The sequence below is a fragment of the Danio aesculapii genome, chromosome 11, assembly GCF_903798145.1.
Source record: "Danio aesculapii chromosome 11, fDanAes4.1, whole genome shotgun sequence".
NCBI classification, from domain to species: domain Eukaryota; kingdom Metazoa; phylum Chordata; class Actinopteri; order Cypriniformes; family Danionidae; genus Danio; species Danio aesculapii.
Genome location: NC_079445.1, coordinates 16,656,456 through 16,683,158, shown reverse-complemented (window position 1 = coordinate 16,683,158; position 26,703 = coordinate 16,656,456). Strand labels below are relative to the sequence as shown.

The 26,703-nt window shown below is 34.9% G+C and overlaps 1 protein-coding gene across 2 annotated transcripts in view; it reads left to right on the top strand.

Annotated features, from left to right (window-relative positions):
- ly75 (lymphocyte antigen 75) overlaps window positions 1–26,703 on the top strand; it is a 65,742-nt gene that overhangs the window by 18,884 nt on the left and 20,155 nt on the right. Inside the window, exons 4-23 of one of the 2 annotated variants that reach the window (XM_056467716.1) lie at window positions 378–536; window positions 4,155–4,271; window positions 6,610–6,744; window positions 6,827–7,024; window positions 8,997–9,154; window positions 9,254–9,361; window positions 10,622–10,710; window positions 12,594–12,763; window positions 15,340–15,548; window positions 15,629–15,771; window positions 15,887–15,968; window positions 16,111–16,182; window positions 17,143–17,266; window positions 18,649–18,684; window positions 18,782–18,951; window positions 19,493–19,560; window positions 23,797–23,873; window positions 25,998–26,134; window positions 26,221–26,329; window positions 26,442–26,605. In XM_056467716.1, the coding sequence (XP_056323691.1) occupies window positions 378–536; window positions 4,155–4,271; window positions 6,610–6,744; window positions 6,827–7,024; window positions 8,997–9,154; window positions 9,254–9,361; window positions 10,622–10,710; window positions 12,594–12,763; window positions 15,340–15,548; window positions 15,629–15,771; window positions 15,887–15,968; window positions 16,111–16,182; window positions 17,143–17,266; window positions 18,649–18,684; window positions 18,782–18,951; window positions 19,493–19,560; window positions 23,797–23,873; window positions 25,998–26,134; window positions 26,221–26,329; window positions 26,442–26,605 (2,525 nt within the window). Of the gene's footprint in view, window positions 1–377; window positions 537–4,154; window positions 4,272–6,609; window positions 6,745–6,823; window positions 7,025–8,996; window positions 9,155–9,253; window positions 9,362–10,621; window positions 10,711–12,593; window positions 12,764–15,339; window positions 15,549–15,628; window positions 15,772–15,886; window positions 15,969–16,110; window positions 16,183–17,142; window positions 17,267–18,648; window positions 18,685–18,781; window positions 18,952–19,492; window positions 19,561–23,796; window positions 23,874–25,997; window positions 26,135–26,220; window positions 26,330–26,441; window positions 26,606–26,703 lie in introns of both variants that reach the window. The other variant, XM_056467715.1, reaches the window with a different exon arrangement.

Here is a 26,703-nt window from a genome sequence, read left to right as displayed (position 1 = left end):
TGTTTACTGCACATTCCTTTAATATGACTCTCTCACAGTACAGTACCTTCTAAAGAAACATGGAAAAGATTACTCAGTGGTCAAGCACTTCAAATCTGTCTGTGGCCAAAGCTCTTTGAGCTCTCTGTGGATTGTTTTCTTTTTGTACTCCAAACGACACTTCAGTATTCAACTGTGAAAAACTTGTTTTGAGTTATTGGGGTTATTCACTAGTTGTTCATTCTAAGTTGCCTTTTAATATTGTACTTTGTTTCACTGATTATTTAGTTGAACCAGTGTTACTCCCTCTTCCAACACCCCATGATGCTTTGAAAGATTAATGGGTGGACAATAAGACCGCTGTATAATATAACAAATGTCTGATTTGTCGTATTTAGTGGAAGGATGTTCTTCTTTATGGGAGGAAGAACCTGTGACTGGACGCTGCTATCAGGTGGTGTCCACAGCAGTGGTGACCTGGCATGAGGCGCGGGACGCCTGTCGCAGTCAAGGTGGAGATTTGCTCAGCGTGTCCAGCCCTCAGGAGCTCCAGTTCTGTAAGACTTTTTTCTTACTTTTCAAATCATCTCTAAAGAATTAGTGAACACTTTTTGCAGGCCTGATATTAAGTTTTACATTAATTTTTTTGTTTCCATTAAAGCCCTTAACAAAACCATAAACCATCACAACCTGATAAACTTTAATTTGAGTAAAAAAAAATAATTAAATGAAAACTAATTGACAAGTGAAAATTATAAAAAAAACTTTTAAGTTGTTGGTTGTATTTATAGAAAATATTTATTTCAGGTTGTTTATTGCTGAATAACGAGGAATATAAAATCTGTAACTTTATTATGTTCATGGTGCTACATTTTTTTTACTCTCTGCTCATTGTCATGTTCTGATTGGTGGAAAGTTTTTACAGCATCAGAGGTAATGCAGTTTTTTCTGCATGAACTCTGCAACTAAACACAATTGTGTTAAAATTGAGATCAATGAGAAATTAAGGTTAATCGGAATAATCTATAATTGATTAACATTATCAGGACATTAAATTTCTGTTGGTATATATTAAAATTAGTGCTGGGCAACCATTAAAATCTTTACCAAATTTAGCATGTAAAAATGCAATTCATCATATTCTTACATGCAAAATTCATCAATGATTTCAAATGTAGTGTGTTGCACACTTTTATTTCATAAGTTCTGGTATATGACTAAAAATGCAATAACACTTAAAACAACTGAGGTGTTTTTAATGCAGTGTTATCTTTATGTGTAAATCTTAACTTAAACATTAAAGTAGTCAAATTAAATCTAAAACCAAAGTAAATCTTACTCCACTGCCGGGGCATGTACTAATAATTAAGTGATCATTATATCCGTGGTTCTCAGTTCCTGTTTAGACACCACAATTTTCTCAGATAAACAGCATGATAGATTAGAGCTTTGTGTTCACTATTTCCTTCTAACTTGAGCAGGGCAAATCTTTACTTCACTTCAGAACATTCATTCATAGATATTTCCAGAGAGTATATTACATACAAAGTCAATGCTGATTTTCAAATATTGACGAATTTCCATTAGATGCCGTGAATGACATGGAATGTGCGATGCGTTTGCACACAGACACCCGGAATTCACCTTAAACACATCTTTCGCACAAGTAATTTAACTCAAGTGGAAAATCAATTGGAATTTTTTCGTGACAGAAGTTTCCACAGTGCAACAAAATGACAGTGACTGGACAAAGACATATTAAATAAATAATTTTAAAAAATTATATACAATTTTGACAAATGTATGCACAGTATATTATTTTAATATTGTATGTATAGTGGAAATTTAAATGTTAACTATAATAGTGTTAGCTTAAAGTGAGAAACATCACTTGAGTAAAATACAGCAAGTGATAGTGTCCGTGTGCACTTAGCATTAGGCCCATTACAAATGTTCTCATTAGTGGAGACCATAGAGTGCAAAAAAAAGACCCGTGATGATGATGTTCATCTCAAACCACTCACCATCCCAGCCCTCCTGTGACCTATTGTTTGTCTGTGTGTATTCAGAGCCAGTGAACTATAGACTTTCAAAATGATAATAAAAACTGTTAACGCATGATAAAATAATTGTCAGTGTTAACTAATTAATGTGCCAACATGATAGTGATGTGTTGACTTGCCCAACCCTAATTAAAGCAAAATTGCTTGTTTGCTGCTTTTTTTATTGAGCTAGATTTATTTGAATAAAAAACAGCAATATTGTAAAATATTATTACAGTTTATAATAATGTTATTTACTGCAGTGATTGCAAAACTGAATTCTCAGTCTTCTGTGTCAAATGGTGCTTCAGAAATCATTCTGATATGCTGATTTGCTGCTCTAGAAACCTTATTTCTTCTTTAAAAAAACAACAACATTTTTTGACAACAACATACGTTTGCAAGATTGTTCAAGAAAGTAAAAAATATTCAATTATAAACTTTTTGTATGATTGGAAAATTTTTATATTTGTTTAACTGAATATATTAATATTAACATTGATTGGTTTATTTATTAAAATACAGTAAAATCTTGCTGACCTTGAACAATTATAGTCGTAGAGATTTTTAATATGCAGAAATCCATTAGAAGTCTTAGAAACACTTCCATCATCACCAACCCCAGTAGCAGTGATTGTTTTCAGCACATTTATTATTGACAGGCTGATTTTTGTTCTCATGTTCATGCAGCTAATGCATCTCCATCCATATTCTCGCTAATCAATCATGGACACTTAAAGAGACTGCTCACCAAAACATGTGAATGCGTGTGTGTCTGTCTGTCTGTTAATCATCTGCTCAGAGAAAAGAGAAATTTTGTTTCTGGGTAAACAAAATTATTTTTTATGTGATTATAAGACTTCCTGCTATACTAGCACAATGTAGCCTGCTGATTATAAGTGGACTATAAGTAGTAGGCTGACCTTTCTGAACTGCCTGACACACTGTAGCAAAGCTGGTTGAACCAAATGCATAAGTTCACAGCCAATTTATAAGGTTCAACTAATGGCAGCTGGCAGGAGAGGGAGAGGAACACTTCTTTTATGTGTGTAACTTCATTTACAGAATTAGCCTTTCAGATTTAGATCACAATGCTGATTCCATCCAATCTGACAATACAAAAAAACAAATAAAAACTGGAATATCACATAATTATTTTGGAAATACATCACCATTTCTATTCCACATCTTGAAAGTAGCACAATCATACTTGCATAGCTGCTTTAAAAATAATTTAAATTTTAAATAATGAACTCTGCCATGCTATCTTGCGTTCAGAAGTGGATACCTTATGTTTGGAATGCAGTCTTGTCGGTCAGGTCTGGGAAGTCATTTGTTCAAATCATTTTGATTACAGACTTTGGCATTTTAGAAAAGTACTACAGAAATAAAGATGAATTGAATTGAGTATATTTTTTGGAAATTTAATAAATGTATCATCATATGTTTACATTATCTGCCTCATTTGAGTTATTTTATGAACATTAAATGAATTTGCACACATCATAATTTACTAAAACATACATACATCGATTTGTGCACAAGGTACGGTTGAAGTCAGAATTATTAGCCCCCCGTTTATTTTTCCCCCATTTTCTGTTTAACGGAGAAAAGATTTTTTTTCAATACATTGCTAAGCATAATAGTTTTAATAACTCATTTCTGATAAATGATTTATTTTATCTTTGCCATGATGACAGTACATAATATTCGACTAGATATTTTTTAAGACACTTCTATACAGCTTAAAGTGACATTTAAAGGTTTAACTAGATTAATTAGGTTACCTTGGCAGGTTAGGGTAATTAGGTAATTTATTGTATAACGATATATTGTATAACTATGGAAAAAATATATAGCTTAAAGGGGCTAATAATTTTGACCTTAAAATGTTTTTTAAAAAATTCAAAACTGCTTTTATTCTAGCCGAAATAAAACAAATAAGACTTTCTCCAGAAGAAAAAATATTATCAGACATAATGTGAAAATTTCCTTGTTTGTTAAACATCATTTGGAAAATAAAAAAATCAAAGGGGCCTAATAATTCTTACTTCAACTGTAATACATGGATGAATTAATCTCTCTGCTATTTTCACTTAATTTAATGTTCATTTTCTGTCTTTTTCACCACAGTTAAAGATCGCAAAGATTTGCCGAGCAAGCTCTGGATCGGAGTGAACCATCTGGATTGGATGCAGGGTTGGCAGTGGTCTGATGGATCGGCTTTATCGTTTGCTCCTTGGGAAACAGGTGACTTCCACTAAACAGTGTTTTAACGGTATATCTCAAAGTTGTTTCATCATTTACTCATGTTTTGGTAAATGTCTGGGAGGCATAAAATGACTCGCATAGCATAGCATGTTTAGCATTTTTTTTCTTTTCAAAGAACAAGGAAATCCTGTTTTCCCTGCGGTGTCACCCTCTGTTGTGTCTACAGTACATTTACATTTTATGACGGTTATTTGTGTCTAGTAGACAAACCAATTCTCCAACTTAGCAGAAGTCCAGTTCAGCCACTGACAATGACAGTTCTGTTTATGTATGGGTATACAAGGATGGTTGTCTAGCTAGAATAACAAGCTAATGACTTGAATGGGGCCTTTATGCGTTAGTCACAGGCAGAACGTGTCTGTTTCTGAGGACGTTGATGACCACATTGTGTCTGACTGATGCTCAGCTGTGATGATGTGGGTGGTTTTGTTGTTCTCCACATCATGTGAAATGAACTGTGGCTATAAACACTCTTCCTGCTAATTATTTGCATACACTTGTCGCATGAGGTATTCTAATAATGTAATCCTAAACTCTACAATTCAACATCAAATAATGGCATAACTAGTTACTTTACAAGAGCAGGAATCCTGTTAAATGGGAACTTACTGAATAATGATTAATGTGACTTTATTTTGAATTGCCATGTTAACAGTTTATATCGCATTGACTTTAAGAACAAAGACACATGAACAGATTTAAGACCAGACTCAGTGTACTATCAGACCTCTGTAAGAAAACACTTAATTTTTTGGACATTCTTTTTGCTTTTAATGCAGTATTACACTATTTAGCTTTAGTTTTTCCATACTAGTTTCTGTCTCATCCAAAATTATATATTTTTATAAAGTATGTAAAGCACAGTATCCCATGTGCTCAACAAGAGAACAAAATCACATCTTTATGGGAATCTGTATTTTTATATACAAGCATTATTATATACAGTATGTTTTATGGTCAAAATAAAGCTATAGAAAGCTATAATTTGGTTGTTTTGTTAGAAAACAAATCGCACATTTTTGAAAATTGTTATACATAGTGTGTGCTTGTGTGTGTTAAATCCATTTTTACATCCTGAACTAAACTCCATCATAAAATCTCTTTGTTGTATCTCTCTGTGGTATCATGATTTAGGGCTCTATTTTAACGATCTAAGCTCAAAGTCTAAAGCGCATGCTGCAAAAGGCATGTCCGAATCCACTTTTGCTATTTTAAGGATGAAAGATACACTCTGCGCCCTAGTGCATGGTCCAACAGGCTTGTGCTTATTTTCTTATTGAGTTCTTGGTGTGCTTTTGAGCATAATGTGCATTAAACCAATCAGAGTCTCATCTCCCATTCCCTTTAAAAGTCAGTTGCACTGCACCATGGAGCGTTTGCTATTTACATGGCGGACTTTGTAAGTGGAAAACTGAATGCTTCACTAGCGAGAAAACAGTAAAACGGACCATCTGCATTTTGTTTGTTAAGTGCAAAGATTTGTTTCAAAACTATTTCTAAATTCAGTTCTAATTTACAGCAAACGAATAAATGAACAACAATAACAAAGTGTGGTCAAAACGTATATCCAAACACACGTCCTGTTCTTTTGCCCCGTATGGTGATGCATATTCTCCAAAACCGGACAGGTGGACAAATCTAAACTTGTTTTTATTAAAACAAATATATAAATATGCATATAATAAATAATAACAATCTAATAATAATAACATTATACAAATTCAAATTAAAAAAGGTTCCCTGAAATGAAGAAGACATCGAGGCAGTGGTTTTTATATGTATGTAAAAATAACTATTTTTGCAACATTTTAATTTTTAAATTTCTTTCATATGTAAAGATGTACATCCTGATTGAATTAAGCAATGTGTAAGCATTTGGACCTGCATGGGCGCATCACTAATGCACTCTGCGCTGAACTTTAGATCAGCTTTTAGTTGGTCAATGGTGCAGTCTATTTCAGTTCCTGAAAAATAGCAACGTGCCAACAATGCACCTTAACACCCATAAGTCCACAAACTGACACAATTGGATTTGCTATTTAAACAACATGGCGCAAAATGTGAAAATTACAGTTGTACCTGTTTGAAAATGGCAACAAATCTCGTCATACACATCTTGCACCTTATTGTGCTGGGTGTATGATAGAATCCTTGGTTTCTTAGACTATTATAATCTAGATATAAAGATATACTGATTAATTTATAGACTATTGATTAATTCATTGTTTTTAATATCTTTTTGTACTATTTGTGTTACTCCCAGCACTGTTTGCATAAAGTGTTCCATTAATGTTTGTCATTGTGGTGTTGTTGATAGGCATCCCTATCAGATCCCTTTTATCAGATGAAGACTGTGGTGTCCTGAAGGAGTCGCTGCGTTTCGGTGCAGAGACATGTGAAAACCGCCTTCCATTCATCTGCATGAAAAACAACAAAGACAGTGAGAGCAAAGGTCCGAAATAGTCCTTTTGCTCTGTTTTCCTTCTTTGTTTACTCTCTTTTTTTAAGCACAGTCTCTCTTTTTGTTTCAGAAGTCAGGGATGTGTATAAACCCACGGAGTGTAGTAATGGTTGGATTGGGTGGAAAGGATACTGTTATAAACTCCACAGTGCCACAGAGTCCAAAATGTCCCATCATGAAGCTCTGGAAATGTGTGAAATGGATAATGCTAATCTTACCAGTTTACACAGTTTGGAGGATATAGAAATGCTGCATACAAACTTTCATGGAGGTAAACACATCCTACTACTTACAGCTACCCAGCTAGTATTATTAGCCCTCCTAATTAACTAGCCCCCCTGTATATTTTTCCAACAGAGTTTTTCAACACATTTCTAAACATAATAGTTTTAATTACCAATATCTGATGGCTAATAACTGATAACTGATATTTTTCAAGATACTAGTAATAAGCTTAAAGTGACATTTAAAGGCTTATCTAGGTTAATTAGGCAAATTAGAGTAATTAGACAGGTCATTGTATAATGATGGTTTGTTCTGTTGACGATTGAAAAAAAATATTGCTTAAGGGGACTAATATTGACCTTAAAATGTTTTTTAAAAAGATTAAATATCTGCTTTTATTGTAGCTGAAATAAAACAAATAAGACTTTCTCCAGAGGAATACTATTACTGGAAATACTGTGAAAATTTCCTTGCTCTGTTAAACATCATGTGGGAAATATTTTAAAAAGATAAAACATTTCACACAAGGGTTTTGACTTCAACTGTCTATTTTATATATAACTGTATATATTCACCATAAGTAGCTTCCACAGCTTAATCGGGTTAATTATTCATTGGACAACAGTGGTTTGTTAATCGTAAACAAATAATCTAACTAATTGAAATAAACAATTTCTTAAGAGGCCTGTTACTATTGACTTCAGCAGTTTTTAGATTTATAATTAAAAATATATATTCCAGCCAAACTAAAACAAATAAGACCTTCTCCAGCAGAAAGATTTAATGGGAAATATTGTGAATTATTTTCTTGCTCTGTTAAGGATAGATTGTAAATTGCATTTACTAGAACTTCGTCTATGTTAAGCTGCTTTGACACAAAACATTGTTAAAGCGATATAGAAATAAATATGACTCGAAAAAGAAGAGAGTAGTAAATATGACTTGGGAATTATTACTATTTAAAATGTATTTAATTAGTGTAAAATTCAGGCCTAATAAATGTATGTAGTAAGAAATTAAATCAAGATAATGTTTGTAATTATTAGCAGAATATATGTAAGCGTATACAGTTGGAGTCAGAATTATTAGCGCAGAATTATTTTTTTTCGATAGTCTACAGAACAAACCATCATTATACAATAACTTGCCTAATTACCCTAACCTGCCTAGTTTACCTATATAACCTAGTTAAGCCTTTAAATGTCACTTTAAGCTGTATAGAAGTGTCTTGAAAAATATCTAGTCAAATATTACTTACAAAGATAAAATAAATCAGATATTAGAAATGAGTTATTAAAACTCTTATGTTTATAAATGTGCAGAAAATCTCTCTGTTAAACAGAAATTAGGGGAAAAAATAAACAGGGGAGCTAATAATTCAGGCGGGGCTAATAATTCTGACTTTAACTTTATAAAGGAATCCACCAAAGTCTACGTTACTTATTAGTGTGCTCATCAAAAATGAACATTTCTCAAATTGCATAAAGATCTGCAACTATCTTTTTTCTCATTAAATTTCACACTTTTGGCCATGTTAAGTGGCTGCTTTATATATGGAATTTATTGTGCATATGCTGGTCAAATCTTTGAAATGATGTATATTCATTTATTTTCCTTCGGCTTAGTCACTTTATTATTCAGGGGTTGCCACAGTGGAATGAACCACCAACTTATCTACAGTAGCATATGGTTTACGCAGCAGATGCCCTTCCAGCTGCAACACAGTAGTGGGAAACACCCATACACACTTGCATTCAAAGTCATACACTACGACCAATTTTAGCTTATTCAATTCACCAATACTGCATGTCATTGAACTGTGGGGGATAACGGAGCACCCGAAGGAAACCCACGTGATTACGGGGAGAACATGCTAACTCAATACAGAAACGGCACCTGACCCAGCCGGGGTTCAAACCAGCAACCTTTTTTTTTTTTTACATTTTTGGAAAGTCTCTTACTCTGACTTTAGCTGAATTTTAATAAATTAATTGCTTGCTTACTTTGACTTGTGGCAGATTTGAAGACAGAGGTGTGGATTGGTCTTTGGGGTAATGGAAGCACCTCAGTCTTTGAATGGGCCGATAAAGCTCCAGTCTCTTTCACATACTGGGCCAGAGCTCAACCTCCACCACTGCTACCAAATACCATCAACTGTGTGTACTACTCAGGAGAGGTGTGTGTTTCATCACGTTGGATTTGAATTAAGAATTGATATAGCAATATGAGCATTGTCCTGAATATGATGAGCTTCTTTCTGCATGTTTGTTTTCAGCATCATACGTGGTCTGTTTCTGACTGTGAGAAGCCACGGGCTTATATGTGTATGGTGAAGGGGAAAGTGAATGAGAGCGCAGCAGAGGAAGGCTGTCCTTCAGATGGAGTGAGTGAACATTACTCAGCATGATTACATGAACATCAGTATTCTAATATTAAAATGATTAATACTGTGATTAACAATCTATCATGTAAGCAGCGTTTTTAATGACCTTAAAGGGATAGTTTACCCAATGGTGTAAATTTATCATCATTTACTTACCTTCTACTTGTTCCACACTAGTTTATTTCTCTTGATCAAAACGAAAAGAAGATATTTTGAAGAATGTTGGAAACCTGTAACCATTGACTTCTGTAATAAAAAAAACAAAAACAGGGTGTCTGCGGGGTCTTAATAAGAATTAAAAGCTGATAAGTGAATTTAGAAAAGGCCTTTTAAAGGTATTAAAATGTCTTAAGTGCTATTTTACAAGGCATTAAATTTTGTATCATTTTTGATTGTACAATGTATGCTAAAGTTTGCTTCGGTTTGCCTGAATATCAGGATGCTTTGTAGTTTATGAAATCAATAAAATCCTGCTAGATTTGACATCACACTGCTTTGTTTAGTCCAGTAAGCAAGGTAACACTATTATTTCTGCTGTTCTATTGACCTTATTCTTCAATGCGGAAGTGCGCTCGATTGTTTTAGAATGTTCGATTCAGTCGCCTATCGGAGAAATGACTAGGAATAATAAACGAAAAAAAACAGTCAAACTACTTGCACTACAAACAAGTGTGTTCATGACAATACAGACAAAGTAGAATAATATAATAAGAAAGCATCAGTTTGCAACATCAAGCCAAAAGATTCTCAAATGTGCCCACTCATACGCGAAGAATAAGGTCAATATATAATCATTATTTAGTAAATATACTGTAAGTTAAAATGTGGCCAATGTTACTGGTTGAAACCTAATGTGGCGATGAGGTCTAAAAATATATGGAAGGAGTCTTCAAAAGGCCCTAGAGGTATTGAATTTCTCTCTCTGATTCATGTATATACTTTGAAAAACTGTGTAAGTCAATGGTTGTGGGTTAGTCAAATTGTGGTGGGAACATCAGATGGTGTCAGGTGGGGGTGTAATGATGTTTCCCATTAGTTAATCTATGTAATTTGTAGTCTGTTTTACATCTATATATGAAACAGGAACATGAAAAGAATATTGTAAAAGCAACTTGTGTAAATACCTAAATCATAATATTTTGTTATTCATTATAATATAATTATTTTGATTACTGATGTCTATTCAATGATCCAATGTAATTTCGTGACAATATAGATGGTGTTTGTGCTTCATGCTGTTGTTTTTGATCTTCTCTCCAGAATTGGAAGAGACATGGTGATGCTTGCTATAAAGTAAACACTGATCTAGTGTTCTATAAAAACAGCTGCCACATCTCCATTAATAACAGGTAATTATTTACATGTATTTGATTTGCACATAAGATGATTTGCACACGTAAGCCTGATTTTTACTTCTGCATCAAGTAATCGCAGTATCCCACAGCACATACCTTTTATATAACTGATGCCATAGTGAGCATTTGCAGATAGTAGGGTGTTCTGGGTACCAGTGTGTTATTCAGTTAATATGTCTTTCTAGGTGGTTGCCAGTGTGTTGCTTGTGTGCTCTTTTGTGGGTTGTTAAGGTGTGGTTGCTAGTGTGTTGGTATGCGTTTTATCAGGGTATTCTTTATGATTGACAATGGCTGCGTTCAAAAATCACCTACTACTCAGTAGGTACTACATTTAAATTTGAATTTACTACACAACCGTTAGAAAAGTACGTTCTATACAGTATGAATGTGAGCAGTATGAATGGAACTCGGGCGTACTACATCTGCTATTTTGTCATGATCACGTGACGTCAATGGTTTGTGAGCACAATTAAGTGCACACAGCATGCCATATCATCGGATAATTGTAAGAAATAATTCCAAAAAGCAACTGACTGTGTAAAGCCACATAAAATAAATGTCCAGTTCAGCGGCTAATCAGCCGGAATCAGCTGAGGTGAAGTGACGGCAACTAGCGAGACCTAACTGTCACTCAAGTGGCCATGGCCTTAATTATGCAAACTTAATATAAACGAAACAGATGAGTTATAAAAAAACACAGTTGTCATGAAGGGTAATATTAGCTATTTGAACCAAAATTGTTCTTTGTATCAGGCTGTAAACGCCTTTTTTTCTGCTGTAAAGTTGGCCATTTTAACAGTGGGCTCAATAGAAATGTGCTCTATTATGGAGCCAGGATAAGCAAAATTTCGAATAATTGCAGTTTCAGTTACTTCCGTATTTGCTTGACGAGGGAGAGTGGAAGGTTGCTGCTTTGTTGCATTGCTTCACTCCCATTCATGAATTTCTCTCACGGAGCATCATGGGATAGAGTAGCGTGCATCGAATGTGCATTTCAGAAACTCGCCGGAAGTAGTAGATCATCAGGGTACTTCTCGGCTCGCATACTGATTTTAACGTACTATATTTTCCTTATTCTCCGCGTATGAACATTTTCATGTTTTTGTCTTGAGACTACTGGTCTCATTTACATCCATTCATATTTAGAGGATAAAAACAGATCGTTATGTTGCTTAATGCTGCAAACTGATATTTTCTTATTATTCTACTTATGTATAGTCATGCACACACTTGTTTGTAGAGTAAGTAGTTTGATCGTTTTCTGCCGTTTATTATTCCTAGTCATTTCTCCCATAGGCAATTGAATCGGAAGTTCTCAAACAATCGCGAAAACAAACGCACTTCCGCATTATAGCATAAGGTCAATAGTATGGAATTATGTGATATTGGATGGAGCCAATGTGTTGCTGAACAGGTTCAAGGATTTTTTGGGTGTCACTGTGTCACTTCCCAATCAGTGGTTTGATTGCCATTGTATTTCATTGTGGTTGCTAGGGTGTTTCTTGGTGGTTACCAATGTGTTGCTATGCAGTTTTTCTGTGTGGTCTTAATGATTGACTGTGAGTTGCTGTACAGTTTCTAAGGTTTTCTAAGTGGCAGTGTGTCAATCAGTCAATGTGTTTGTAAGCAGATTGCGGGTGTTCTGGGTTGTTGACAATGTGTTGCTATGCAGTTTCCATTGTGATCTCGTTCACTTTTCTGCGTGGGTCGTTGATGTGTACTAGTAAAATGTTCTAATGGTACTAGATAATCTTATATTCAGTTGCTAGGTGGTTGCTTACTTGCTTTCTTTTAATCATCAATATTCATGAAGTGCAGAATCATGTTTGAGATTATTTAGTGCAAGTAGTCACACTAACAGTTTAATACTTCTTTAGATTTGAACAGGCCTTCATCAACAGTCTTCTGAAAGAGCATATCAGCACCGAGGTGTTGTATTTTTGGACGGGGCTACAGGACTCTAAAGGGTCCGGGGAGTACCAGTGGATCAGTCAGGATGAGACCGCAGACCGGGTCACTTACATCAACTGGAAATGGCTTGAACCAGGTAATTTGTTGTAAATGTAAAATATTTGAGAATATCTTTACCAGGGCTCGACATTAATTTGACTGAGTAAAATTTTTTGTGTTGTACATTTTATTCTGCAGCAATATTTTCACCAGATCTTATTGTTATTGAATTGCATCCCCTTAAATTCAAATCAGAATATTTGTGAAATTTACTCCTAAAATTGATAAACAATACGAATATATAAAATGCTAAATTGTCCTCACCTTATTAAATGGATGAGTCAGCTGAATTCAGCTGATTTGTTTTGGCTAATTCATTCAAGAAGGAAGCGAGTCTATGAACCATGTCTCTATAAATGTGTCATTGAATCATTAACTCACTTGATTTGTTTAAAATAAAAAGACAGAATAATTCATTAGGTAAATCCTGCAGTATTTGCTCTGCGATGCTTAGCTTTTCTTCTGAGATGTTGTTTTGAACTATTAAGTAAAAGAACATTTACAATAAATCTTAACATGTAAATAACCTAATGTTACCTACTTGTGTAATAATAATAATAATAATAATGATGATGATGATGGTCATAAATTTTAAATTTGCAATCATGCTGATATTCTGAAAATGTCGCTTCTTTTGGTTGTCATGTTGTTAACTAGTCTCTATCGCCCTTTTCACACAGTAAGTAGCAGTATAATTACAGTACCAAAACAACACTACATGTCAAACAACACTACCTGTCAAAAATGTACTGTACATTCAATACATTATTTATTTTAAATCAATATGGCTGACATTCATTACCACTTTCAACATCGGCCTCACTCCACTCCCATGATTCTTTGTCCCAAACCATGACTCATCACAGCATGCTTTAAATGGTTAGTTTGGCTAAAAGTGAAAAATTTTGTTTTATTGTTATTACTATTACTCACCCTCTTCAGAACAAAAGTTAAAGCTATTTTTAGATGAGATCTGAGAGCTCCCTCATTTATCAACGGTCCCGAGACCTTTTGTTTCAAACAGAGGAAGTTCTCTCATGAATGTGTGCCCTATACTAATACAGAGGAGAAGAAACTGTTGAATAAAGTTGTTATTTTTGCTTTTACTTATATTCTTATACTCTTACTTTAAATGGGAACGTTGTTATTAATAACACAACTTAAATTTTTGGGTGAAGTGTACCTTTAAAGATTAAGTTTCTTTCATCAATTACTCACCCTTTACTTGTTTCAAACCTTAATAAGATTCTTTCTTATCTTTAAACACAAAGAAGATATTTTGAAGAAAGCTGGAAACCTGTAACCATTGACATCCATAATTGTTTTTCCTACTATGGAAGTCATTGACTACGTTTACATGGACATCAGTAATCAAATTATTTGCCTTAATCTAATTAAGACAATAATAAGATTAAGGCGTTTACATGAGTTGCTTTTTAAATGTTCCTTTCATGATCCCGTTTTAGACGTTATAGCACATAATTCGACTAACGTCATTGCATCACCGCGCTATCCGCATTTCCTCTGGAGTTTCATGTAATTTCTCATGTTTCATTTTTAATTTGTTGACTTTAACTGCAGTTTGGCACTTTCACTTTCATTCGGGAACATTTCATGCATGCTCTATGTGACAAACAAGATATTGGATGCAACTATGAATTGCTGAAAGAGTGTTGTTTTGATGGAAGTTGATACCGCATGCTGAATGGAAGATAAAAAACCTCCGCATTTCACAATGCATGTGTCTGTGGTCTGTACTGACTCAGTAGGTGCAAAGAGCGTCAAACAGGTGTGTGTTTGTGTGTGTGTGTTTGTGTGTATGTGTGTGTGTGTGTCTGTATGTGTTTTTGTGACATATCAGGACACAAATCTGTATAATGACATAGGTATGACACAGGTATTACAAAAAGGTGAAATATGAGGACATTGGTGACGTCCTCATTTCTCAAAAAGCTTAAATCCCACAAGATGAGTTTAATCAGAGAGTAAAGCTGCAAACAGTCTCCTGTGATGGTTGGGTTTAGGGGTAGGGTGGGGTGAGGGCAATACAATATATGGTTTGGACAGTATAAAATCAATGGAAACCTATGTAATGTACCCACTTCACAAAAACAAACGTGTGTGTGTGTGCGTGTGTGTGTGTGCGCGCGTGCGCGTGTGTGTGCGCGCGTGTGTGTGCGTGCGTGTGTGTGTGGACTATCCTGTCGCAAAGCACAGCTTTGTCCTACAAGTCCTACATGACGATAATAGTTCGATTAAGGTGTTTACATGTCTGTACTGCACTTCAATAATGCACATAAAATCGGCATACTCCACACGTCTTAATTCTATTTCTCTTTAGTTCGATTATGACCTTAATCTGATTAAATTAATCACAAATCGCTGTTTATATGGTAGACTCTTAATTAGAGTATTGTCTTAATCGCATTAAAATCGAACTGTTGGTGTCCATGTAAACGTACTGATTGATTTCAGATTTTCATCTTTTTTTTTATATTTCAGCAGAAGAAAGAAACTCATAAAGGTTTATAGCCACTTGAGGGGAGTAAGCAGTGAGTAAGTTTTCATTTTTGTCAAACTTTGAGTTCAAATGTGAATGTTTTTTTTTTCCAGCTTCTGCTGGAGGATGTGTGGTGATGTCTTCTGGCAATCCTTTGGGGCAATGGGCTGTAAAGAACTGCACTTCGTTCAAGGCTGGAAATATCTGTAAGAAACCCATAAAATCGAAGGTCCAACCCATCCCAGACCCATTTGTGCCAAACCCCAATGCTTCCTGCGCACCTGGATGGGTCTCAAGAGAAGGCCTGAACTACTGTTACAAGGTTTGTAGAGGAGATATTTATCTCAATCCAATAAAAATGAGGCAAAGAAATGAAAACACTTAATGTGAGTTGATCTGCAGGTGTTTCACGAGGAGCGTTTGACCCGGAAGCGCTCATGGGAAGAGGCAGAGCGTTTCTGTGAGGCATTAGGTGGTCACTTGCCCAGTTTTACTGAGGTTAAAGATATGGAAGCGCTGCATTTATTCCTGAGAAACTCTATCAGGTACAGATTTCTATGTATAAATCTCATTAATATGTTCCCCCACATACTCGCACATAAAACCAAAGGCTGTCAAATGTATTGATTTTTATTTGTTCTTTTTGTTTTTGTTGTGCAGTGATGACCGTTTTTTCTGGGTGGGACTAAATCGCCGAAATCCAAATAACAACAATAACTGGGAGTGGAGTGACGGGCGTCCGGTGAGTCACCAACGTAGGATTTTTAAAAATAAAATAAATAGATAATTGGATAATTGAGTTGTGATCATTATTTGCTTTGTTGACTGAAGTGAATGTGTGAACTGTGTAGGTGTTGTCATTTGTTTCTGTTGTTTGCTGGCAGGTCTCCATGATGGTCTTTCCTGAGGAGTTCAAAGAAGATGATGATTATAACAGGGACTGCATTGCCTTTAAGGTGTGATAAACAAGACCGCCTTATAGTGCATTGCTTCTGTCATAATGTTAGTTCAGTAAACAACTGAAGAAAGGACACATGCTATTCTGCTTTCAGGTTTTGACTAGTAAAACATGTAGTTAAAAGTTTTGCTCACTTGACTCATTTTTAAAACTTGTATAAACTTTTTTTATAACAAATTTGCTGTTAACAGAGACATGTCTGAATTGTGATATGTTAACTTCTGAATGTTGCAATTCTGAGTTTCTGTGATATAATCTCACTGTTGCAAGGGAAGAAAAAAAAAACATAATTTTGAGAAAGTCAAAGTTATCTTTGTTTTTTGAGGCAGAAATGAACTTCCTAATACAGTGAAACTGGACACAGAATTGTTAATAATTTAATTTGAACACTGAACAAAGCTATAAAACACTAATATCAGGCAACAAATTTAATCTAAACAACCTTACATATAACACTGAACTGTACATAACAAAAAAGTGAAAAGTAGATATAGTATAATTAATTATAATTAAATAAAACTTAATTGTTTTATGTTCAATCCACTTAAATTTGTAAAAACTAATGAACTAAATTAATTTCTTTGTGTTGTTCCCAACACATCAGTTGTGTGAACCCAGCAATTTTCACAGCATATATGTGTGTGATGTTTATTTTAACTGAATGTATAAATGTTGATCAGAGGGCTGTTATTGACACAAAACAGCTTACTGCTGTTGGCAACAAAACAGCAAGTCAATAATGGGAAATCTAGTGTACAGCACAGCGTGACCTAAATGTGGCCTCCACCCTCTGTTTGGAAGCAGAGAAAGATTAGAATGACATTTACTGTATGGATTGTATGCAAACAGGATTCAATTACTGAAAAACAGACCAACAGTAGTATTTTAAGGATAGTTTGAATTCACACAGCTTGTTATAATTTTTACTGTGTTTTATTTTTTTATTGTATGTCATCAGACTTTGAAACCAACCTACAAGCCGTTTCTCTTCTTCCTTATTCACAATGTTCCTCCACGGCCTTTTTATCCCAGCACCTTTCACTGCGATGCTAAACTGGAATGGGTGTGTCAAATACCACGAGGTAAAGGACACCCAACACTTCCTGACACAGTTTTCAGAATTGTTGCTACTTTTATATCAGAATTGACGCATTTAATTTAGAAGTTATCAGTTCATGTTCTGATTTAAAAAAAAAAAAACAGGTCTGGAGTAATGTTAAACTGGAAAGAAAGAAAGAGAAAGAAAACGAAAGAAAGAAAGATTATAGTAAACTAAAACACAATAGTATTTGCTATTGAACCATACTATAATAAAGTGTATTTTACTGTTCATTATAGAACTTGAAACACTTTGTTTTTGAATGCTGCAGCATACTGTAGTATTAACTATAATGAACTGAAAAACTAGTTCTTGTATACTTAAGTTTTTTTAACTATAGTAAACTAGTAGGAACTGTAGCATAATATTCCATATAGTCAGAAAACTTAGTAGAGTATTGATTGAGTTAGAGTATTAAGATTACATTACTATAATTTTTGTATTACTACACTAACTACCATAACAGATTAATTCAAGGACTAAGTGCTCATAAAATCTCTACATTTACTTTAAGTTACTATAGTAAGAAAGTAACTCTTTCATGTGGGAAAGAAATAAATCATTATTTACCATATTTGTAATGTTTTAACACATCGCTGGTGTGGTTTAAAGGTTGTTTGCACAAATATGCTATCATTTTTTTAGCATGTAGCTAACACAGTTTACCATGTTTTTATTATCACATTCCTTAAAAATCTTATATAAATATTCCTAAACATGTAAAGTAAATCATGATTGTTTCAATTAAACCTTTGCAACCACAATCAATCATAATTTAGCTACACTAGTTTGACTGTGGTATTTGAGGTAAAGCTGTTATTATACAAATGATAATCAATGTGACAAAAGACCAGGGTTAATATGGCACACTAAAACCATGGATGATTTAGCCTACTTTAGCATACTAGCATGTTTCAGTTAACCGTATGCTACTACTCTAGAATGTTTTGACATTACTCTAGCATAGATTAACATTAACCTGTATTATTATTATGTTGCTACTTTAAGTGTGTTTATCGCATGTTTTAGCAAATGGCTAATAAGATTTAGCGTTGCTAGCATGTTCAGCAGATTTCTAGCATGTTTATGTTTTAACACTTTGCTTGCATTATTACATATTGGTAGCATTTAACATATTATCTGTTGTTTTTAAACCTTGTTGCTGGCTTGATTTAAATTGCTAGCAAGTTTTAAGCTAGTTGCTACATTTGATTATGATCAACAGATCATCTTTTCAGATGGCTGTTGCTCAAAAGTGTTTCAAAATCTTCTAATAGAAGAAGTAGATTTGTCAAGCCAGCATAATTCACTTCCTTTTTGCAAAAAAAAAGAGATATGGTTCATCATCTTTATATAATTCTTTAGGTCAAACTCCAAAAACTCCAGAATGGTACAACCCAGGTAGAGTATTGACTTCAGATCAAATGCTAATATATCATACATCATGTCATTTTTGTGTTGAAACCGGTGACTCATTTCTGTGTTTCACTACTAATAGATGGGCACCATAACACATCAGTTTTTACAGACGGCCAGGAGTTTTGGTTTGTGACAGAGCCAAAGTTGTCTTATGAGGAGGCTGTGTTGTACTGCAGCAGCAACAACAGCAAACTGGCCTCACCGGACACCCTACATGCAGCCCGCAGACTTCAGGAACAAATATCTGAGGTACCAGAGGGGGCAGACACTTGAATTACAGGAAAGCAGTCTGAACCTGTAATTAAAGCTTGAATGTCCTCAGAAGAATGTCAAAACAAAGTCTTAGTGAGGTCTTCAAAAAAGAGGCCTGTGCATTGTAACAGTAAACAATAAAAAGACGGTTCATGAATAGGCTTAAATTTAAAAATACATTATTTAATTTGTTGTTTAAAGAAATATTTCAATATTTAAAAATGAATGAGTTGTTTTTTATCTACTGTTCACTACATCATGGGTCAGTTTTAAAGTTCAAGGGAATCTGTATTTCTGAGTTCTTGAGCCCTTTAAGAGTCTGTCAGTTCCTTAAAATGAATATTTATTAAGCTAGAATTTTCTAATTCAAATCTACACATGCAACATGTTTTACACATTGCATCTGCAACAAGTCTGAATTTGCAAATCAAATCAAAATACCTGTACCAAAACCTTTCAGTACAAATGCTTACTGTTGCATTTGATTGTTCGTGATGGCCAGATATTAATCTAGTTTTTAAACGATCTGTTGTTTTAGCATTCAGGACAACATTTTATGAGGTGGTGGGCAGACCTTCGTTACCCTGGTCCTCATGTTCCCTATATGTAAGTGTTGTTTCGTCATACCTTAATCATGCCATATCTCCAGCTTCTTTTGTTTACTATATATAGAACTATGATAAAAATTAATAGAACACTTGAAAATTCTCAGTTTCTCTGGATTTGCACTGGTCAGATTGTAAAGTAAAAAGGTATATGAAAGTTTGTGAAAATAATTAGAAATTAAATGCATATCATTATACAGTGCATCTGAAAAGTATTCATAGTGCTTCACTTTTTCCATATTTTTTTATGTTACAGCCTTATTCCAAAATGGACTTAATTCGTTTATTTGCTCAAAATTCTACACACAATACCCCATAATGACAATGTGAAAAAAGATTTTTTGAAATTGTTGCAAATTTATTAAAAACCTGAAAAATCACATGTACATAAGTATTCACAGCTTTTTCTCAATACTTTGTTGATGCACCTTTGGCAGCAATTACAGCCTCAAGTCTTTTTGAATGTGATGCCACAAGCTTGGCACGCCTGTCTTTGGGAATTTTTGCCCATTCCTCTTTGCAGTACCTCTCAAGCTCTATCAGGTTGGATGGAAAGCGACGGTGTACAGACATTTTTAAATATCTCCAGAAATGTTCAATAAGACTCTGGCTGGGCCACAAAGTTGTTGTGAAGCCACTCTATTGATATTTTGGCAGTGTGCGTTGGGTCATTGTCCTGCTAGAAGATGAACTATCGCCCCAGTCTGAGGTCAAGAGCACTCTGAAGCAGGTTTTCATTCAGGATGTCCCTGTACATTGCTGTGTTCATCTTTCCCTCTATCCTGACTAGTCTTCCAGTTCCTGCTGCTGAAAAACATCCCCACAGCATGATGCTGCCACCACCATGCTTCACAGTAGGGATGGTATTAGCCTGGTGATGAGTGGTGCCTGGTTCTCTCCAAACGCAACGCCTGGCATTCACTCCAAAGAGTTCAATTTTAGTCTCATCAGACCAGAGAATTTTGTTTCTTATGGTCTGAGAGTCCTTCAGATGCATTTTGACAAATTCCAGGCAGGGAGTGGCTTTCGTCTGGCCACTTTACCATACAGGCCTGATTGGTGAATTGCTGCACAGATGGTTGTCCTTCTGTAAGGTTTTTTTCTCTACATAGAAGAAAGCTGGAGCTCAGACAGAGTGACTATTGGGTTATTGATCACCTTCCTGATTAAGGCCCTTCTCCTCTGATCACTCAGCTTAGATGTCCGGCCAGCTCTAGGAAGAGTCCTGGTGGTTCCAAACATCTTCCACTTACGGATGATGGAGGCCACTGTGCTCATTGGAACTTTCAAAGCAGCAGAAATTTTTCTGTAACCTTGCCCAGCCTTGTGCCTCGAGACAATCTTGTCTCGGAGGTCTACAGATAATTCCTTTGTCTTCATGCTTGGTTTGTGCTTTGACATGCACCATCAACCCTGGGACCTTAGATAGACCGGTGTATGCCTTTTCAAATCATGTCCTATCAACTGAATTTACCACAGCTGAACTCCAATTAAACTGCTGAAACATCTCAAAAATGATCAGTGGAAACAGAATGTGCTTTGCTTCACAGCAAAGGCTGTGAATACTTATGTACATGTGATTTTTCAGGTTTTTTGTTTTTAATAAATTTGCAACAATTTCAAAAAAGCTTTTTTCACATTGTCATTATGGGTTATTGTATGTAGAATTTTGAGGATATAAATGAATTTAATCCATTTTGGAATAACGCTGTAACATATAAATAAATTTGGGAAAAGTGAAACTATGAATACTTTCCGGATGCCCTGTATTATATTTTACATTACATTTTACAAAACCTGTTATACATTGAAAGGAAATCAATGCAAAATATTTGAACAAATTATATTCTAAATTAAGTAAGTTGGCATCTCAAAAAACGAGCTTAGTAAGCTCAGTAAGGTTTTATTGTTTTGGGTGCAGTACCAAACATTACCACCAGATCAGTTCCAGGATTCATTGGTGACCATGTAAGGACATCCCCTCATTTCTGTGTTTGGTTTGAGCAATATGAGCCATATTTTTCTTACTTTTTTACTACTATTGTTTTTAAAGTGGTATTTGGTTTGAATTTAGCCACTAAAAAAGCCTCTGGTGAAAAACTAGGATGCGTCTTATCTCAAAATAAGAATCTTTAGGGTTTTTTTATATATATATATTTAAACCTGTTCAGGCCATTTTCTCTAAAAATATAGAGTGAATGTTATCTTTTGAGGTTTCCAACGGTTTCTGATGTTTTACTTGTCGATTGCTGTAGAAATTCTTTACAATTCTTAAAATCTTTGTTCCCCTTCATGGGAACTCTGACGTGTGTCTAGAGAAAGACACTATGGGAGATTGCTAGATGACCAATCACTCTGAAGAGTAAGAAAACAGCCAATGAATGCCAAATTAATTGGCAGAGCTCGGCTCCACAGGTGCAGCAATTAATCATTGACAGAGTATATCAGCTAGCATAAATATAAATATAGCATTAAATAAATTTGTTTATTTATTTATTTACGATATTAGTCAGCCTATTAATGTTAAGTGTGCAATCTAACACAATGACAATGACACAAATAATAAAAATAAAGCTTCTTTATTTTGGTCTCTTGTCAAGACAAGATCTAAAATAGGTCTAAAATGGTAGGGATTAATCCAAAGGAAGGTTGTATAATTCTTATTTTTATCCATGGTCTTTTCTGTCAGATTTCCCTCCCTGGAGCATCTGACATGTATCTCACTCAGGACATGGATTGGGGCTTCCACTCCCGTAATACACCTAAAACACAGATTGCCTAAAACTCATCAAAGTCAGGGAAACGATTTCTCTCATTAACTACAGGGAAAGAGTTAAGCGAAATCATTTAGCAATTTTACGCAGATCATAATATCAGCCATACTTGTAAAGCACAAATAATTATTAAAGCACAAACAATTAATTGAAAACTAAAATAAATATCATTTGATTATATGGTTTGGAATTGGATGTTTTATGAGATTATTTACAGTTTTTGCAATTTATTTTGCGTTTAAATAAGAATTTTTGCAGCATTGCTAAAATGTGCGAGTTTTTGGGAGGAAACTAAGCTTGATGTCAAAAGCGCTTGCCGCGACATGCTCCCTAACCCGGAGATACGTGCACTTTTTCCGTTCTGCCAGTAAGTTCCCTGTTTGTCGAACCCTAGAGAACTCCTCCGAGGCCCCCATCGCCCGACTCGGCGGAGGAGCCAGGTGCCTGGTCCAGTATGATGTCTGGTATGCCCACTTGGTCTACACAGATGCTGGGGTTCGGTGCCAGCTACCCACGGTCCCAGATGGCGATCCCATATGCTTATTTCAGCCACGGAGTGTTCCCCCTTTTCAGACGAACACGTGTCTTCCCTACCGGCTAACCAGCTTATCATATGTAGTCCATATGTTCTTATTGCCATCAAGTCTCTTTTCTTTGGGTAACAGGTGGCCTCTGCAGCATCCTCCCCCTTCAGGGACTGGCACGCTTTCCCATCGTACTGTCATATTTCTAAAATCCCTAGTCTATATTGAATAGGTAAAGCACATTTACGACCCCCGATCTAGTTCTTCTAAATTATTCCCATGTAATGGTAATTAAGGGCCTATGGGATGTTGGATGGTTGCGCCCTTGGTGATGCTTGTGCGCTCACACTATGCTTGGCAAACTTCACATAAGGGGCGTGACAGGCTTGGCTGCTGTGACGTTTTCCATAAACTCACCCATAGTGTCTTTCTGTATACACACGTTAGAGTTCCCATGGAGGAAAATGTCTCTGTTACGAACGTAACCCCTATTACCTGAATAGGGAATGGAGACTCGCACTTGTAAAGTGAGCATTTAAATATTTTGCCTGCAGAAGAGCCAATTACTCAACTAACAGCTGGAGACTCAGCTGCGGTGGCATCGGAGACGCACGTCTCTGTGCCCTATTTAGGGAACGAGGGTTACGTTCGTAACAGAGACGTTTTTCTTCATGGGAACTCTGATGTGTGTCTAGAGAAAGACACTCATAACCGAAATGTTTTTTATGCAAGAAAATGCTCTAAATTAAAATATTTTTTGGGGAAAAAATGCTATAAATAATTTACTGAAAAAATGTATTACGTTTTACTGAAACATGTAAATCTAGAGGAACTGAGAACTTTCAAATGCTCTGTAATTTTTTTCAGAAGGTTTATATAAGCTTTACTGGACTGTGGAGACAAAAGTGTGTCTGTGTGTGTGCCTATGTGCATTTGCAGGTTCAGCCCCATGCATTATTATCAGTCATCATTCCTTGGGCGATGTCCTTTTATCACTCCTGTCTCTCTAGATCCAGGTATGAGAGTCTCACTGTGATTTTCCAAAGTAATTTCAACATCTTACAAAATTTATGTTGGAGCAGCTTGACATGTTTTTCGTTTGAAGGTGTTTCATGGCTCATTTGAATGACTTCACTTGTTTTAGCACAAAGGAAATTCCCGTAAAAGTCATAACACACATGAATCACTTCCCTTCAGGAGCAGGGTTCAACCTTAAGGGTTTTTTCTAGCTTGGTCTGGCTGGGATTTTTTTTATTGCGCCGCTGACATTTTACATTGACCCTAAAGCAGAAATGAAAAATGTTGATGCAGTAAAAATGTAATAAAAACCACAGGGAAGCCAATTTTTTTCTTTATTTTACAATATATTTAGTTGCATTTAGTGAAATTTTCTGGTAGCTAATTAGTAGTTTGTAGTTTGATCCCTTAGGGTTGATATTTACCTTAATATTTACTATATTTGCTTAATTTGAAATAAAATACTTAAATACTTTAAATACTTAAATAACTTTACTTAATGGATTTCAAACCTGTATGCAGTTTTGGCACTTTGAATATATTTGGATCCAGAATCTGTATTTTATGAAACAGACATATCTCATTATCATGAAGTCATAACCACCTAGTCAAAGAGTTAACTGTTTTATAACTAACTATATGCAATCAGAAATGTGCAGGGGGAAATGGTAATATCCAAATCAAAATGAATGAATAAATAAATACATTAACTTTCTAAAATTCATTTCAGTTCATGATTTTATTCTGCAACATTTGTTTTGCAACAAGAAACAAAATAAGTTCATGCATTTTACATGCTTGAGTAGTTCATCGATATGAGTACATATACAGTTCAAATCAGAAGTATTAGCCCCTCTGTTTATTTTTCCCCAATATTCTGTTTAACGGAGAGAAGATTTTTTTTCAACACATTTCTAAACATATTAGTTTTAATAACTCATTTCTAATAATGGATTTATTTTATCTTTGCCATGATGACAGTACATAATATTTTACTAGATATTTTTCAAAACACTTCTATACAGCTTAAAGTGACATTTAAATGCTTAACTAGATTAATTAGGGTAACTAGGCAGGATAAGGTAAATAGGCAAGTTATTGTATAGTGATGGTTTGTTCTGTGGACTATCGAAAAAAAATAAAGCTTAAAGGGGCTAATATTTTAACCTTAAAATGGTTTTTGAAAAAAATAAAAACTGCTTTTATTTTAGCCGAAATAAAACAAATGAAACTTTCTCCAGAAGAAAAAATATTATCAGACACACTGTGAAAATTTCCTTGCTCTGTAAACATAATTTGGGAAATATTTTAAAAAGAAAATAAAAAATTCAAAGGGGGCTTATAATTGTGACTTCAACTGTACATGATTATCAGTAAAATTCTGACTAAAAATAGCTAACAGTATTTCCCAAAAGGCTAAATATATTTTAGAAAGCCACTTCATTTCATATTTTAACAAAAACATGTTTGACCTAATTGTACTAAATTCATGAGCCAAAAACATAATTACCCATTGCATTGACCATTTTCATGTTTTTACACTGCATCATTTATGATCATTTTTATTACAAGTCATTTTTATTACAAGTATTTATACAGGATGAATAGATAATTCTCATCACTTACTTAGTCTGCACCTTTTCTGTTTTGTGTTTCTTTCTTTTGTTGAACACAAAAGAAGATATTTTGAAGAATGTTGTAAACTGATAGCCATTAACTTTCATTGGATTTTGGAACTATAGATGTCTACAGCTTTTCACCATTATTCAAAGCATCTTCAGTTTTATTGCAGTATAAAATATTTGCTTATTAAATCTGATACCACAGTTTCAGATCATTTTTAAAGCGAGATGCTAATGGTCTAATCTGATTCAATGATTTGTGCTAAGCTAAGCTAAAAGTGCTCTTGCAAGGCTGAATCTCTAGGAGATGAAAAAAAGTGGTGTCCTTTTAATATGTGATACAACTAAACATTTTCTCAATTGAAATGAGTAGAGACTTGAACTTCGAAGCAGTATTCAGTACATCAGAGCTTAATTAGAAGACAGTCTCTCTAAACTGACAGCATCAATATTTATTATGAAGCAACTAATTATCCCCTCTGATCTTTTGTATTTCTGTAGGTTACCGAAGAAGCTGTAATGAAAAACAGCCATTTGTGTGCGAGACCTTGAATGTCACTTCTGTGGAGAAAGGAACCCCAGAACCACATCCAGTCGGCACCCCGTGTGGAGGCAATTCCTATCACTTCAAAAACAAGGTTTGACTTTCTCACACAGCCAATTAACACACACTTTCTCACAATTAACACATTTTAATAGCATCATTGTATATGTTTTCCTGCAGTGCTACTGGATTTTATCAGAATCTCATTTTCAAAACTTCAAAGAAGCAAATGAGTTGTGTCAGCAACTGAAAGGCTCGTTGCTCACTATATCTGACCAAGTCGAACAGGGTGTGTGATTTATTTACTTTTAAGATCCCCTAAGAACGTGTTTAAACATATATAACATCACTATTTTTTCTTTCGGTTGACTCTTTTCTCTGTGTACCTTTCCACCACGTAGATTTCATCACTACATTGTTACCAAAGTTGCCCAACCAGCCTCGTAAAGTCTGGATTGGCCTGAAATTCAAGCTTCCTGACACTCAGTGGGTGGACGACTCGCCAGTTCAATATCTCAACTTCAATCCACTCCTGCATGGCCAGTTTCGACCCATTTTCATCAATGCAAGTGTCCATCTGCTTTAAAAGTCTTACTGTAAATTATGTAGTTACTAAGATTTGGTCCAAAGCGTTTGGGTTTTGGGGGGAAATCAGGGTTATTT